Raw genomic sequence first — 14,464 nt, 5'->3', positions numbered from 1 at the left:
GAAAAAAGAGAACATGAAAGTGCCTAGATAAAATTTTAATATGAGAATTTGCCTCTGTACCTGCATTAGCTCAAATCAGTGGATTACACGGATGAAAATGAAAGTCGATTTACTGCTCTGGGTATGTAGAGAGTCACTTGAGTTGGGTTTGTTTTAATTTGTTACAGTAGCTTGTTTAAAAAAAGGCAAACAGCTCACATAAAAATACACTCTTCCAAAGTGACATCTAGCTTTGCTTTCAGAACAGGTTTTGGAAATAAGTAGGGATTAAACCTGAGATTAAAGCTATTGGAAGTAAGCAAAAAAAGTGCTTGTCTCCTCCCTGCCCCTTTGCACATACACTGGTTCATTTAAACATGGAATACATCTGCTTTAAATTGCTTTCATCAGATGCATACTGTTATTAATAGAGATGGGAAAAAGTTGTTCCAAGAAAATGTAGCACATCCATTCGTGGCTAAGCAAATCCAAGCTTCCCTTTCTGCCCTTCCCCAGCCTACACCGGTGATGCAGCAGGCATAAGGTTGGCTTAAAACCCCCGTGAGCTGTGCGTGGCTGAGCTGTGTGTTGTTATCCTCAGAGCTGATGTTGCAGAATCAGCTGCGGTCGTTTTGAGTCAATGGAGAACCCTAATGCTCAGCAACTGAAAAATATTGATGCATTAACTTTTCATTCCATTTTGATCTCCAAACAGAGTTTCCAAGGACTCCATTAGGAAAAAAAAAAATGAGAGTTTTAAGCAGAGATTACTTTTTCATGTCTTGCAAAGAATGCATTATGCGTGTGGCAAGCTAAAGCTTTGAAACTCAACTTCCATCTGCGCTCTGTGACAGTATCTTTATATAATTCCATGTCTAAAATACAAGGTTTGAAAATTAAATTAGTTTGTGTCATGCACAGTTCCTGTAGAGATCAAAGGCAGACCTGTTAATGCAACTATTGCTATTCATGAGTTTCATAGCCGTGTGAGTTTCAAGTTAATTATAAATGCTTGTTTAATCACTTAACAATAGGGTATCAGAGTCTCATCTGGGCATTATGCATATAGCTCTCACTTTTTTAATTAAAGCAAATTCCTACCTTTTTTTTTCAAGAAATTAATTTTGTTGGTAATGCTTTAGGCTCTGGCAGGTCAGGATATGCAAAACTTCTTTTAAATGTCGGACAGTTGCGTGATATGAATGTCTTAATTTTATTATCCTTTAACTGACCCTCCCTCCCTCTTGAGTACAAGGTTGTATAGTAGCCTGGTTGTCACTGGAGGTGGCACAAATTGCTCTGGTTGTTATGCTAAAGGTCCTTTTGTGACATTTTATTAAAATTTGTGTGTATTATCGCTGTGAAATAACGTATTTTGAGATAAACTAACGTATTTATCATTTTAGTTTTCAGTTGCTTTGTTTGATAGATTTTAAACCTAAAGAGGCAAGTAGGGCACCTGTCTGACCTTCATGTCACAGAAGACTGTGCTTTATTTGAATACTGAGGATTGAGTTTAATTATTTTAGCTAAGCTAAACCATTTCAGCCCTCTGGAAATTAAAATTCTTGTGCACTAGAGGAACCAGCGACTGTGCCAGCAATGCCTGAGGCACTTGCAGTGGCTAGGAGTGTTAGATGAGAAATGCAGTTGGATCAAACTATGCTGCAGGGAAGGGCAGAAAAGCTTCAAGTGCCACCTGAGAGCAGCCACTTTCTCTACAACCTTGGATCCCGCGTGTCCGCTGAGATGCGGTGAGCACGATGCATCAATTGGGCATCACAGGGGTCTTCTCCACACCAGCAAAGAGACTGGATTATGCACCTCCTGTTGCATCAGATCTCTACTGTTTCTGAGGAAGAGCAAAGGAGGGTAAAAGAGAAACTCAGATATCACAGTCGGTTGTGCATTTGGGGGACAAAAGTTCCTCCTTGGCTTCCGAGGTGTGAGAGTTAATTATAGTCATCACACTACAAGTACTCAGAGTGTGCAGAAGACCATAATGATAGTCTTCTCCATGACCTGTAAAGCAGAAAAGTGTTTAGCAAATCCAGATTGCAGTGCTAAAAAAAAAACACCGCAGACAACCATTTGGTTTGGCTTCATGAACGTTACAGAATCAAACACTAATTCTATTAATTCCATAATTAAACATTAGTTGTAAACCTTAATTAAGCACCTAGCACTAAAAGCTACTTAAAAATATATATATTCCCATAGTCTGTCAGTACAAGTGAATCTGCCATCTAGTAAGCTGTGCTCTGGTTGCTAAGAAATGACACCTGAATTTGCTGAAGTTCAGTGTGCAACTGTTGGGTCATACTGTACCTCTGTCAGCAAGACTAGAGGTCCTCAGCTGACTTTTTTTGCAGTCTCCCTGTTAACACACAGTGATCCAGCCTTCTCTCGCAATAACCAAAGAGGACGAGTTCTTCAGACAGCAGGTCCCAAGGCTGCTTCCCTGTCCCCTGGGTTTTTATGTGGCTCGTCTCTGAACCCCTCTGCTTTCTAAATCCTTGAAGTCTGGGCTTCAGAACCAAGCCCTGTTGTGTTGTCCTTACTGGAGGTGTGACCAGTGCTGTAGACAGAAGTGAGGATCTTTCTGCTCGATGCCTGGGACTGCAGCAGGCCTGGTGTAGTGTTGAGAATGGCTGAACGAGTGACAAGCAGAAGCAGACCTCCTGCATCCCGCCCTCTGTGTGGGCGGGTTCCCTGGAAGTCGGTGTCAGACACTCACCCCAGTTGAGACACTGGTCACCGGTGGTGGAGGGGATGGCTGTGCAGCACTGCTGGTTTTCCTGTAATGTGGAAGAGTCCGTTCTGAACAGAGGATGTCATCCTCCTCGCTGTGAATCTTCTGCAAGCACACTTAGTTTGCCATTTGAGGTGGTACATGTGAACTTACTTTTCAGGTGACCACATCATTGAAGACTAGAGTTTGTGTGTTTCTGGAGGGATTTTACATACGCAATTCTGGTTTTTTGTTCATATAACCTTACTCTGCTACTATTTCGTGGCTTGGTTGTCAGTAGAGCCTTCTTGATGCAGTACATTAGAAAGATACAACAATATGTAAATGCTTGAATTGGCATCTGTGGCTAGGGGCTCAGGAACACTCCTTTTTCTACGAAAATGTTTTCCTTTAGATAAATGAAAGTCCTATTGTTTGGCTGAGGGGTGACCTCGCACATGGGCAAAAGGTTAAGAGGCAGAAAGGCTTATCCACTTGGCATGTAGGATTCAAAACCAGGCATGTTGCCAGTAAGCTCAGAGCGGAAAACACAATTTTATTTTAAATAAAGTTCATAATGGCATTTTTTAAATGAGCAGGAAGTTTTCTTTCTCTAATCAAAACCTAGATAATTTAAATATCTCTTTCTTTGGCAATATCCTGACATTGTCCATGGATAGGGGACCCCCAGAGGAAAAGATAAGTGATAATGGCTGCCTGTGTCAGCCTGTTCCCAAAAGAGATCATCTGTACAGCAGACGTCAGCGGGAGTCTGCCTGACACGGGCGTGTGCACAGAAACTGAACTGCAGGATTGGGACCTAAAGAAGATTGTAATCTTTGACTTCCAATCTGTGTCATAACTTTTCTCTGTTTATTTCAGTATTTGAGATCTAATAATGTGCCATCAGTCAGATTGCTCAGGGTCTTTCTTGCGATGTAACAAAACAAAACAAACAGCAAAACAACAACAAAAAACAGTGCTTTTCACTTTTCGGGAGTTTGGTTATAGCAGACAGTGCTGGTGGTACCAGCTCTGAAGGAAACAGTTCCCAAACTGGGAGTTAACAGCAATATAATAAGCAGTTGTGAGTCTAAGAAGAGGGGTTGCAACTGCAGAAATAGTTGTCTTAAGGTTACTTGCAGTTCAGAGGAGGCAGCACGGCTCATAAAGCAGATGGCACAGGAAGGATTGCTCAGAGAAAGTTTAGACTTAGTAAAATTTCAAAAATCAGATTAAGAAGACAGATGGGATTCTGGACTGGAACACTAACATGCAAGGGCTTTTTTTGTCTTTTTTTAATTTCACTTTCCCAAATTATGACCTTGGAGATACTAGGGGTTTTTATATAGCTGACAATAAATTTAGTACTAGAAAACTGGGAGGGAGTTACACTTAAGCAGCTGTTTTCACTGTAACTGGAAGTTTTGGTTTGTGCTTTTTTGAAAAAGAGATGTGACTGCTGAAATAAGACAAAGGAATATAAGAGATTTAGACTAGACTTACTTGCTTGAGCATACACATACAGCAACCTTGATATCTTTGTGGAATGTAACCCTGTATTTGCTGTTTTCCCACTAACATCCTTTTCCCACTTAGCTTTGGGATTCTCAAAGCCAGGCTTGCGGGGTTTCCCAGGTGGCTTCCACTATTTAACATTTGCAAGCAGCCCCATTCCTAGCTGCGCCTTCAGATAGGGACAGTCTTTGTGCCCATCCAGAGAGGGTATCTTTGCCCATGGCTTATGTCCTGGAAATCAGCTGTTAATGTAAGTAGCTCTTGCTTTGGACATGGAACATTCCTGTAGGAAAACAGTAGCAGGGCACACGCTAGTGGTGCAGACAGATTAGTCTGGCCCTACCTGTGCCCACCTGCGTTGCTCTTTCAGAACTTAGTAAATGAATATTCCCACTGTAGTAAGTAATAGAAAGCACAACAGTATCACAAATCTGTGGAAAAATGAAGCATGCTTCTCTTTATCAGTTCACATTCTCTGTGTTCATCTGCGGTGCTTTTGGTTCCCTGCCTCCATTGTCTTCCCCACTCACTGCAGATATCCTTCCCTCTCTGAGTCCACATGTCTTTAATACTGTGTGAGCTCCTTGCTGTGGTAGGCTGTAAAACTCAAGAATAATCTTGATCTCCACTGTTTTGTTGAGAATACAAACTAAAACGTTTGCCAGATATTTTAAAGACTTTATTCCTTAACTATTAATGAGTCTTCTAAGCAGCTTTTTCTAATTAAATACTTCTTTTAGTATACCTAATGCTTTGGTCTAAGACCTCCCTATTAATTTGAGGTCACACTGGTCTTGGATCACTTGCTCTCCTTACTCTGCTTCTTTCCCTTCTTCTGTCCTCCTGTTCCTCAAGAAGTGCCTGAATATCTCCTAACAATTCTGAAACTTATTGTATAGCTTTAAATTTTCGTAGTAGTCTCTCTTTGTAGATTGTTCTCTCCAGTTTAAAGCTTGTAATCGTTCTGTTGCTGTGGAAATGACTGTGATAATGCAGGTTTAGTGTTTATGACTTCACTGCTGTATTAGATAAGAAGAAAAAGGAGCTGTTGCGTGGGAGAAAGCCCTGAATTAGGCAAGTTGTATACATTTCACACGGATGTCAGGGAAGATAGCGCATGAAAAGGAATTAGGGTTGTTCAGGCTGCTAGGATTTTCTCTGTCTTCTCAGGGAAAAAAACAAGTATTAAAAAGAAGGAGAAAAAAAAGCCCAGTGTCTGACCTAGGGACTGTGGTTTGGAAGAGCAGTTCCAGTCTGTTGCCTTTCAGGACACCAGTGTTCCACCTTGGGTGATGGCCTTTGGCGTTTCCGCTTGGCACCAGGATTTTGGAAACCCTTATCCTTCCTTATCAGAAAGAGAGAAGGACACAGACAGAAGCCCTTATATAGCTATAGAGTGAAGAATAAAGGAATTTCCTACTGGAGATACCCATGGCTAGCTCTCTTGTTTGGAAAGAGAGAGCTAGATTTGTGTATACAGGGAAAACTTTGTTTATCAGTCAATTTTACAAGTAGTCTCTATTCTAGAATTTTGGATGTCTATAAGGAATTAAATAGATTTTATACTTCTGTTGTTTTCTTACCCTCTTCCTGATTAGTATTTAATATTCCAGACCTCCTTGGTTCCTTCTTATATGTGGTTGTTTTAGAAAAGGCTAAACTTTCATGTTACTGAAACTGCTAACCACAATGTTCAGTTTGTCCCGTTTCCTTGCTTTTTCTTTAATGCATGACCCATTATTCTTAACCGCATCTGTTCTTCAGTATTCTTTGCTGGGCAATTCAAAGTGGGAAACATTAACATCACAGCTATCTGGCTTTGGATCTAAGCATATTGTCCCTGCACATTTTGAAAATAAAAAGTTACAATGCTTTTTGCCCTCACGTTTGTGAATACATGTGTGGTTTGTAAATACATAAATACATATGTGTTCCTCCTTTAATTAATGCGGCTTCCTTTCATGTGCACAGGATTTCACAAGTTGCTTGGTGGTCAAGGCAAGGTTTCTTAGGAAGTATTCTGTACGTGCACAGCAGAGCGTATGGACACTGTTTTTCAATATACGTTGTTTTCTTTGACTACTAAATGCAAAACTGGGAACAAGTCCAGAATCTTTAATAGCCAGAATGTATTTCATGCTGATCCCCTCTAAATTGGCATCCTCCATTGCCAAGTTCTAAATGAGGTCTGCAATGATGATTAATTTCTCTAATGGGGTTTTTGTTCAGGGTTGCCTGATATTTTTATTTTCTGTACTGTGGGATTCAGACAGAAGGTCTCCATTTATAAAAGGTCCTGATATCTTTCTGGCTGAAATGCCCTTAGGACAGAGGTGCTGATATTTTTGTATTAGATCTTGACATCCTTTTAAAATTTTATATGGTTACAGTATGTTTCTCAGCATAATCAGTTGTGTCATTTGACTGTTGAAATTTGTTGTTCTTCTTGGTGTTATGTCTTGCTGGCTCTTGCTTACACCAAAATAAGTTCTTACAATCCTAATGCACGGTAGTAATATAACAGGACTGTATTACCTGTGCTATTGTATAGAAACTAACGTATTGTTTTTAAATAAATATGAAGAGGAGATCATGCTCTGTTTTCGGGGCAACACATGAAGAAATGAGTTGCACATGGAGTGTGAGCATCTTGCTTGTTAGCAGCTGAATTCCCCTGGCACAAAAAGGGAGTTTGCAAAATATCCTCTACCACCTTGGGGAATGGAGTAAGCTGAGGTAGGGGATTTCATGCAAGAACAGCAGGATTTCCAAAGACAAGGGCAAGAACAAGAGAAAGGAGAGAGCAGGAGAGAAAAAAGGGAGGTAGGTACTCATTTAGGAGAATGAGATTACTGTAAATGAAAAAATCCAAGGAGTGGCTTGGTGGAGGCATTGGACCATTGCTGGGTCTTTTCAACACAGCATTGCATGACAACAGCTGCTACTTTAGAGCATGAAGCACAGGAACTATTGGAGGGGCAGAAAAATAATCGTAGATGTGGAGGAATGCCTTCCAGAGGGACTGTCTTGCACAAGCCACCCCACTTTATGTAACAAAAGCCTGGTGACACAATGCATGGTTTAGTCATAGGAGTGCCCCAGGGTGGACAAATATTGTACATCTGGAAACATTTAAACAAGTGATTAGTTTCTGGAAAAATGGCAAATTACTCAAGGAAAATGTAGTCCATTGTGTTGGCTTCTGACTGCAAGTCTGCAAGACGTATGATTCTCCTGCCTGCCTTAGCCGTCACTACTTTGCTCCTCATAGCCACCAGTGTTATGTGGGGACAGGTGACACAGTTGTGCCAGGGTTGACAAGCAGATATCACTAGGGGCTGTGACATTTTTGCCCCTTTGGAAAAAGGGCCAGTGAACGGGTAGGCCAGAGGGGGCGTTTTCCTCTCTTCCTCGCTGCTAGAGCTCTGCTTCCCACCTGGTCATCCTGTGCTTTGAGGACAAGGACCTGATCCCGTGAGATTTCACTGTCTTGGTTAGACATCACCAGGGAAGTCCTGTGCCCACTGGGGCAATCTCTCCTATCTCTGACTGTAACACAGCCCACTCCATTGCCCACTTTCATCCTGGGCTTCCATGACAGCAGATTTCCCCTGTTCCTCTGCTACACAAAGAGAGAAGGGGGTGAGGGCACATAGCAAGGCAGGGACCTCACAGAGAGTTATGGTGCTGTGCCACCCATGGCTAATACGTGATGTTTGATAGCATTTAGAATTGTGATACTATTGTGAGGCTGACACGTTGCTCATTAAAGGGAATATTACCTGCACCTAGTGATGTGCTGCCCAGGTATGTGTGGGTCATGGGTGGAATATAGATGCCTCCACAGCTGCAGTTAGCAGTAGGGCAATAATTCAGGGCCTGGTCTGGCTTGTGGAAGAATCTGCAGTGTCTCTGTAGACTGACTACCCAAAATGGAGAACTGCAGGCCAGGACAAGAGGTATTTGGCACCAAAGTGTCAGAGATTAGCAGTGAGCTCTGTGTCTTTCTGGTCATTGGTGTGCCAGCATGTTCTGACTGCTGCCTCCTGCAGAAGCTTTTTAGATGATAATTGCTGTGGTTGTTTGTCATTACAGAAGTAACGCTGAAGGTCCACGTAAGCGATGCCAGCACACATCAGCCAGTAACTGAAGCCTTCATTGAGATTTTTACCAACCAGATCTCCATTGCATCTGGAACCTCAGGAACAGATGGCACTGCCTTCCTCAAGTTTCAGTATAAATTGGGCAATCAGCTGATAGTGACTGCTAGTAAACATGCCTATGTGCCAAATTCTGCACCATGGAAACCTGTAAGATTGCCTGGTAAGAGATCTTTATTTTTGTTCTGAGGTAAGACTTTGCATCTAAAAGAAGTTACACAGTTTTGTATGATGTGTTTTAATGCTCGCGATCCTGGGTGGGAGGAAGAACATCTGTCTGTTTCAAAACAACCAAAGTTTCTTCCTCAGTTAAACTCTGTCATCAGGGCTGTGCAGGGATTCGCTCTGTTCCTGGCTGTCCTTGATACAGTGCTATGTCAGTTTTCTAACAACTGTTGGTGCTCTTACAGCTCCACAGAAAATAAAATCTGTATCAGATGTTTTTCTTAACGGGAACTCTGTTTGCTAGTGCTTTGTTTCAGCAGCTATGATGTACTCATTCATTTCTCTCTCAAGGTGTAACAACAACTGCTGCACCGTAGACTGTAGTGTACAAGGAAAGTCCAGGCCTTTCAGTTCTTGGCCATGTTAATAGGACTGTTTTAAACTGCAGTTATGTTATCCAGATGTAAGGAATTTTTCTAACTTCAATAGCATAGTTTGTTTCTTCCCCAGGCAAACAAATATAACAGTAATACTTGCATGTTAGTTTTCATGAGAAGTCCTCAAAATTTTATGGGAAGTGGGAGACTTTACATTAGTTGTACAGGAGGGAAAACTGAGTCACAAAGACTGTTTCTGTACTGCTAAATAGATTGAGGGTGGCTTTCGGCCCGTGAGATGTGGTATTTAGATGAAGGTTACATCCCCAGTTTTCTTCTGCCTTTTCTCTAACCCTCAGCCACAATTAGTGTCCGAATAGTTTGGGAATGGTCTCAGGCTCATATTATACCCACATCACACCTACATATTACCTCAGATTTGATGATTAGCCCAGGCCAAATCCATGCAAGGTTTTAGGTGCACTTATGTTTAAATAGTATAAATGATCACAGTGCAGTGTTCAATCCCATGCGTTGGCTTCATTTTATTTATTATCAATATAGCCAGAGGGACTGTATGACTTGCCACAAGGTCAAGCAGTGAATGTGTATGTATTTTCAGATGGGGAAAGGAACTTGCATCTCTTCAAACCCAGAATTATGCCTTAGGCATTTCAACATGCTGTTTACTTATCTGCATCTGCTTGCTTCAGATAAAATACTCTGACTTATTCCATATTTTCTCTACCATATTCTGCCATGTTTTCCAGCTACTTACTTGAGCTATAGTGGAGGCAAAGCCAGGCTCTTAGGTGCATAGTGAAAGAAAAAGAAGAAACTGAAATGAGTTGCTGCAAGGAGAGTTTCAAATAAATAAAAGGGAATGATATTTTTACAGCAGTAGTGCTCAAATATTGGAGCAGGGTGTCCAGAAAGATTGCAAAGTCTCCATCTTCAAAGATATTCAAAACTCAACTGCTTGGTTGGAGCAGGTGACCTCCAGAGGTCTCTTCCAACCATAATTGCTCCGTGACTGTTCAGAATTTTCCTCGATTTATTTTTCTGATTAAATAAGATGAAGTTCAGCTTCCTCGATATAGTTCACGTACTTTCTTAAGACACAATCATATATGATTAAACTGTGTAACAATCTTTTCTTGCCTCGTGTCTCATATCTTTCTGACTCATACCATATCAGGGCTATCAAACTCATTTTCACCAAGGGCCACATCAGCCTCGCGGTTGCTTTCAAAGGGCTGAACGTCATTTTAGGACTATATAAGTACTCCTATATTTATGCAGCCCTGAAATTACATTTGGCCCCATGAAGGCAACTGCGAGGCTGATGCGGCCCCCAGTGAAGATGAGTGATATCCTTGCCATAGATCTTTTGAATGCCACCTGCTCTTCCGTGACTTGGAGTTTGTTTTGTTAGGTTTTTCATTTGTTGCTTTTTCTTAAATATTGATTTTGAGGGAAGGGAATCAAACTTTGTTTTGGTAAGTCATTGAAGTCTAAAGAGCAGTAATTGTATACAGTTTCCACAAAATCTTTCCACGGCTGAAATGTGCACTTAACTCAGAAAATAGATTCCTTTCACCTCTGATCTTCCCCCATTGAAACTGGTAGATAGATTGCCATTGATCTAATTGGGAGTAGAATTCTTTCTTTTGCTTTCTGTACCTTGAACTTAATACTTTGATTAAAGAAACAACAAGTTACAACTTGATACGCCCCATGTAGATTTAATAGGGTTGTTATTTGAATTACTCCTTAAAAGGGACATGACATAAAAGCTCAGGCCCAAGATACTTAGGCTATTATTTTTTGTATTAACTAAGATGCCTATAGTCTTTAAAAAACTTTCCAAGAACTTTTTGTATTTAAATGCCCTGTATTAAAATGTCTGTCATGCTTGTAACCATCACAGTACAGAAGTTTTGAAAACCATGGATGTTTGGTTGCTGTTATTTTTAGTCTATGTTGAATGATAAGGAACAGGCAGTGTATTTAAATCTTGATTCTGCAGTGTGCATTCTGGGCACACATGCACAGCAGGACCCTCATTTCCCAAAAATGCCTTTTAACCATTCTAGTACTTGTCACCCACAGAGCAGATACACCGCTCTGAGCAGCCTTCTGCCCACGACAATGGTTTAAGCCAATGTGCCGTCCTGTGTGCTGTGGTGAATGAAGTGCAGACACGTTTACTTCAAACACCTTGATGTAGAACGTTTGAAAGCTATAGGGTGATAATGTTTAAAGTGCTGTAACAGCACTTTGATGAAGGATCGGGATTCTTCCATCACAGTCAATACGCATTAGGTGTAATCTTGCGCTGAAATGCTGCACAGCCACTGAACTCAAGATATTGTAATAGCTTTAAGGAGTAAACATTGAGGGTTTTCTGTTCTCATAATTCGGCAGAAATGAACTTTTCTTATGTTAACCAAAATAATTACTAGCTCTTTGCCACTTAAGTAGGAGGATTATTTATTTACATAGTGATAAATTGTAGGAGGAAAAGATTAAGATCTCTTTATCCATTAACATATTTATCAGCAGAGCCATGACTCCACTTATTAACAGTTCATTAATTTAACATCATTTGAGTTGTTGAAGTGTTCCATGATGGAGGATGTGCTCATCTATCTGTTCTTGGCTATGCATAGATTTTTCTTTTTAAGTAATTTGGAAGAAAATAAATTTGTGACTGTGAACCCATATTTAAGAGGACATTTTGGAGCAGCGTGTGCAATGAAGAGAGGGAAGTTGCTGAAGCAGCACAGTTCAGATTAGGTGGCAGAGTCAGTCAAAGCAAACCATGGTGTTACTGTGGTGAAATGTAGTTTCAGGAGCAGAGGCTGCTCACAGTATTTCTGGGAGAAACAGAGCTCATCTGGAAAGCAGTGACTCTGCAGAAAACACGTGAGTCACGGTAGATGAACAATTGAAAATAACCTCCCAATGCAGCACTGCAAGGAAGAGGAATGGTCTTGTCCTTAGCTGTAAAATAGCGTAAAGGCTGAGAAGGCCAAGTATAGTATTTCAGAACTTGTACTTAGTGCAGGCATTCTGGGAAATGTGTGTCCAGTTCTGGATTTGCACTTCAAGAAGAATGTTTAAAACTACAGGGTTACGTGAGGAGTGCTTAAACGATTGGAAAACATGTCTTAGAGGGAAAGACTTGGAAGTGCTCTATTTATTTTGTTCACTGGAGTGAAAGTTCATGGGGTAATTTGATCGTAGTCCATCAGTACCCACACAAAGAACAGGAAATAGGTAAGAGAATTCTTCTGTCTAGCAGCCTGGTCTAATAAGATCAAATGACTGGCAGTCTAACCTCAATAAATTTTGATGGGTAAAAGGCACATAGTTTAACTGCCCTCATAATTATTTACTAGAACATTGATGTTGTGGTGTAGTCTTCACCTTCAAAAGAAAGATAGTTTTTCTACATGTGTCCTGGTTCAAACATAGGTATTGGATCTGAAGCAGTAATTCAGGGAAGGCTGCAGCTATTACAGGAGTAAGACTGGATCATTGAATCATCCTTCTGGCCTTAAAAACTATGACTTCCTGACTTTGTCATGCTGAGAAGAGATTGTGCAGAAAAAAGCGGGGGAGGTTTAGAGATTATATATGCATTGTAGTCTGGCATATATGGAAGAAGATGTTGGCATTGTTTATTGTATTGAGCTCCCCACGGTGTCTAAATTATATTAGCTTTCTTCATACAAATTAAGTTATTGAAGTAAAGACAAACAAATTTTGTAATTGTGGCCTTAGTGCTACTTAGGCTAGGCATTCTTATGTTGTCTGACATGTAGGTCTGTTTCACATGTAGAGCATTGGAAAGAAAACTCTCAGCTGTACTTAACATAATTGTTTGTGTTGGCTTTGTTTTAATGTTCATCTATGCTATTAAGATCATCTTTCAGATAGGAGTTCTTATCAGTGTGTTTCTCCTAGTTTCATCTCATTTTTCTGTATTTCTCCTAAACACTACAGTTTCCGATCTTTAAAAAGAGAATAGATTTCTTAAAACAGAAATAGTGTACAGTTTCCTTATTTGTTTCTAACACCTGTATGGGATGTTGGATCAAATAATATGTATTAATTTTGAGCAGGGCTGTCAAACTCGTTTTCACTGGGGGCCACATCAGCCTCATGGTTGCCTTCAAAGGGCCAACTTTATTTTAGGACTGTATAAATATAGGAGCAGTTGCATGGTGAAATGAGTTTGACAGCCCTGATTGAGGGGAAATTTGTGAAACTGCAGAAAATCAGAAGAGCTTGCACCGTTCTTTTACTAATTGATTTGGGAAATGTCGCTTGTGATCACTTCAGAATGGGATGAGTACTTTCCAGGTGCAAATGTGGGACGCTGCCCAGTTACCAAAAATTGCTAGTCTGTGTTACTGTCCTTCTCTCCTTCTACCTTTGAAAACCATGCATGAACTGCAGGCAGATCCACTTCTGACTGTTTTCATGGGTGTGGGAGCCAGGTGGGCTCAGTGGCCAATTCCACACATATTTCTGGTCTTCTGGGTCTGAAGAACCGGGTGTGAAATTACATCATGTTCTTCAGTCTCCAAATGTGTGTGCATACAGACACAGTTCCCTCTAAGGAATGTTAGTACCCAGTGGCAGAGGAGGCCCTTGTACACAGGTTTCTTGCAGCAGATACCATTTGTCTGTCCCCTTTTGTACCATGTGGTAGAATTACAGTAGTTCTGCTATACATAGCACTTCTGTAGTGTAGGTGGTGACTCAGTAAGGACATGCTGTATTTTAAAGCAAATTATTCACTTAGTCATCATACTTTACCTTTCTGTATGACATTTTATGTAAGCAGCTCAAAGTATTTAAAAGTTAAGTTTCATTAAAATCTTCCCAAAGTAAGACATGTAACTGTTTCGCAGAAAAAATAATCAAGTCAGACTGAGTTATTGTTTGATGCATCTTTATGTAATGACAAGTCTTTCTGCAGAGCTGGGAGTTACAACCTGAAACCCTGCTTTCCACTGCACTCTTCTGTGCTTTGAGCTACTGTGCATTACTTTATCAGTGTCAAAGCATAGACCATGTTGTTTAGTTGAATAATAATTACCCTGGCAATGTAATTATTTGGTTTAGCAAATGCATGTGGTTTCTGTCATGTATACAATTTGATTTTAATATTTTGGGTGGCCTGCTTTTGCAAAAATATAGACGAAAGTAAGTGCTGTTGTTGTTGGGTTATGTTTATAAGAATTCACATATATTCCACTTAAACCACTTCTCTCCCACAGTGTTCTCTTCACTGAGTCTCGGCCTTCTTCCTGAACGCTCAGCTACTCTAATGGTCTATGATGATGTAGTCCAGATAGTCTCAGGATTTCAAGGTATGCTGGTTTTTGGAAGTCAGAATTTATATTTGAGCGACACTTAAAAAGCATGACAGCCCAATACTTTCTGAACTTTGTCCCTTCAGTGAGACTGATATTTCATGGGGAATTCTTCTGAGTTCCCCCAAGAATGCTCCTCTGTAG

The 14,464-nt window shown here is 40.6% G+C and overlaps 1 protein-coding gene across 4 annotated transcripts in view; it reads left to right on the top strand.

Moving 5' to 3' along the window:
- FAM171A1 (family with sequence similarity 171 member A1) overlaps positions 1-14,464 on the top strand; it is an 89,911-nt gene that overhangs the window by 45,421 nt on the left and 30,026 nt on the right. For 2 of the 4 annotated variants that reach the window (XM_082045112.1, XM_082045111.1), the window contains exons 2-3: positions 8,324-8,551; positions 14,225-14,317. In XM_082045112.1, the coding sequence (XP_081901238.1) occupies positions 8,324-8,551; positions 14,225-14,317 (321 nt within the window). Of the gene's footprint in view, positions 1-8,323; positions 8,579-14,224; positions 14,318-14,464 lie in introns of those variants that run through there. The other 2 variants (XM_082045114.1, XM_082045113.1) reach the window with 2 other exon arrangements.

The sequence above is a fragment of the Streptopelia decaocto genome (assembly GCF_964273445.1).
Source record: "Streptopelia decaocto genome assembly, chromosome: 2".
Lineage (NCBI taxonomy): Eukaryota > Metazoa > Chordata > Aves > Columbiformes > Columbidae > Streptopelia > Streptopelia decaocto.
Note: the sequence above shows the minus strand (reverse complement) of the source record. Positions and strands in the feature narration are given on the sequence as shown.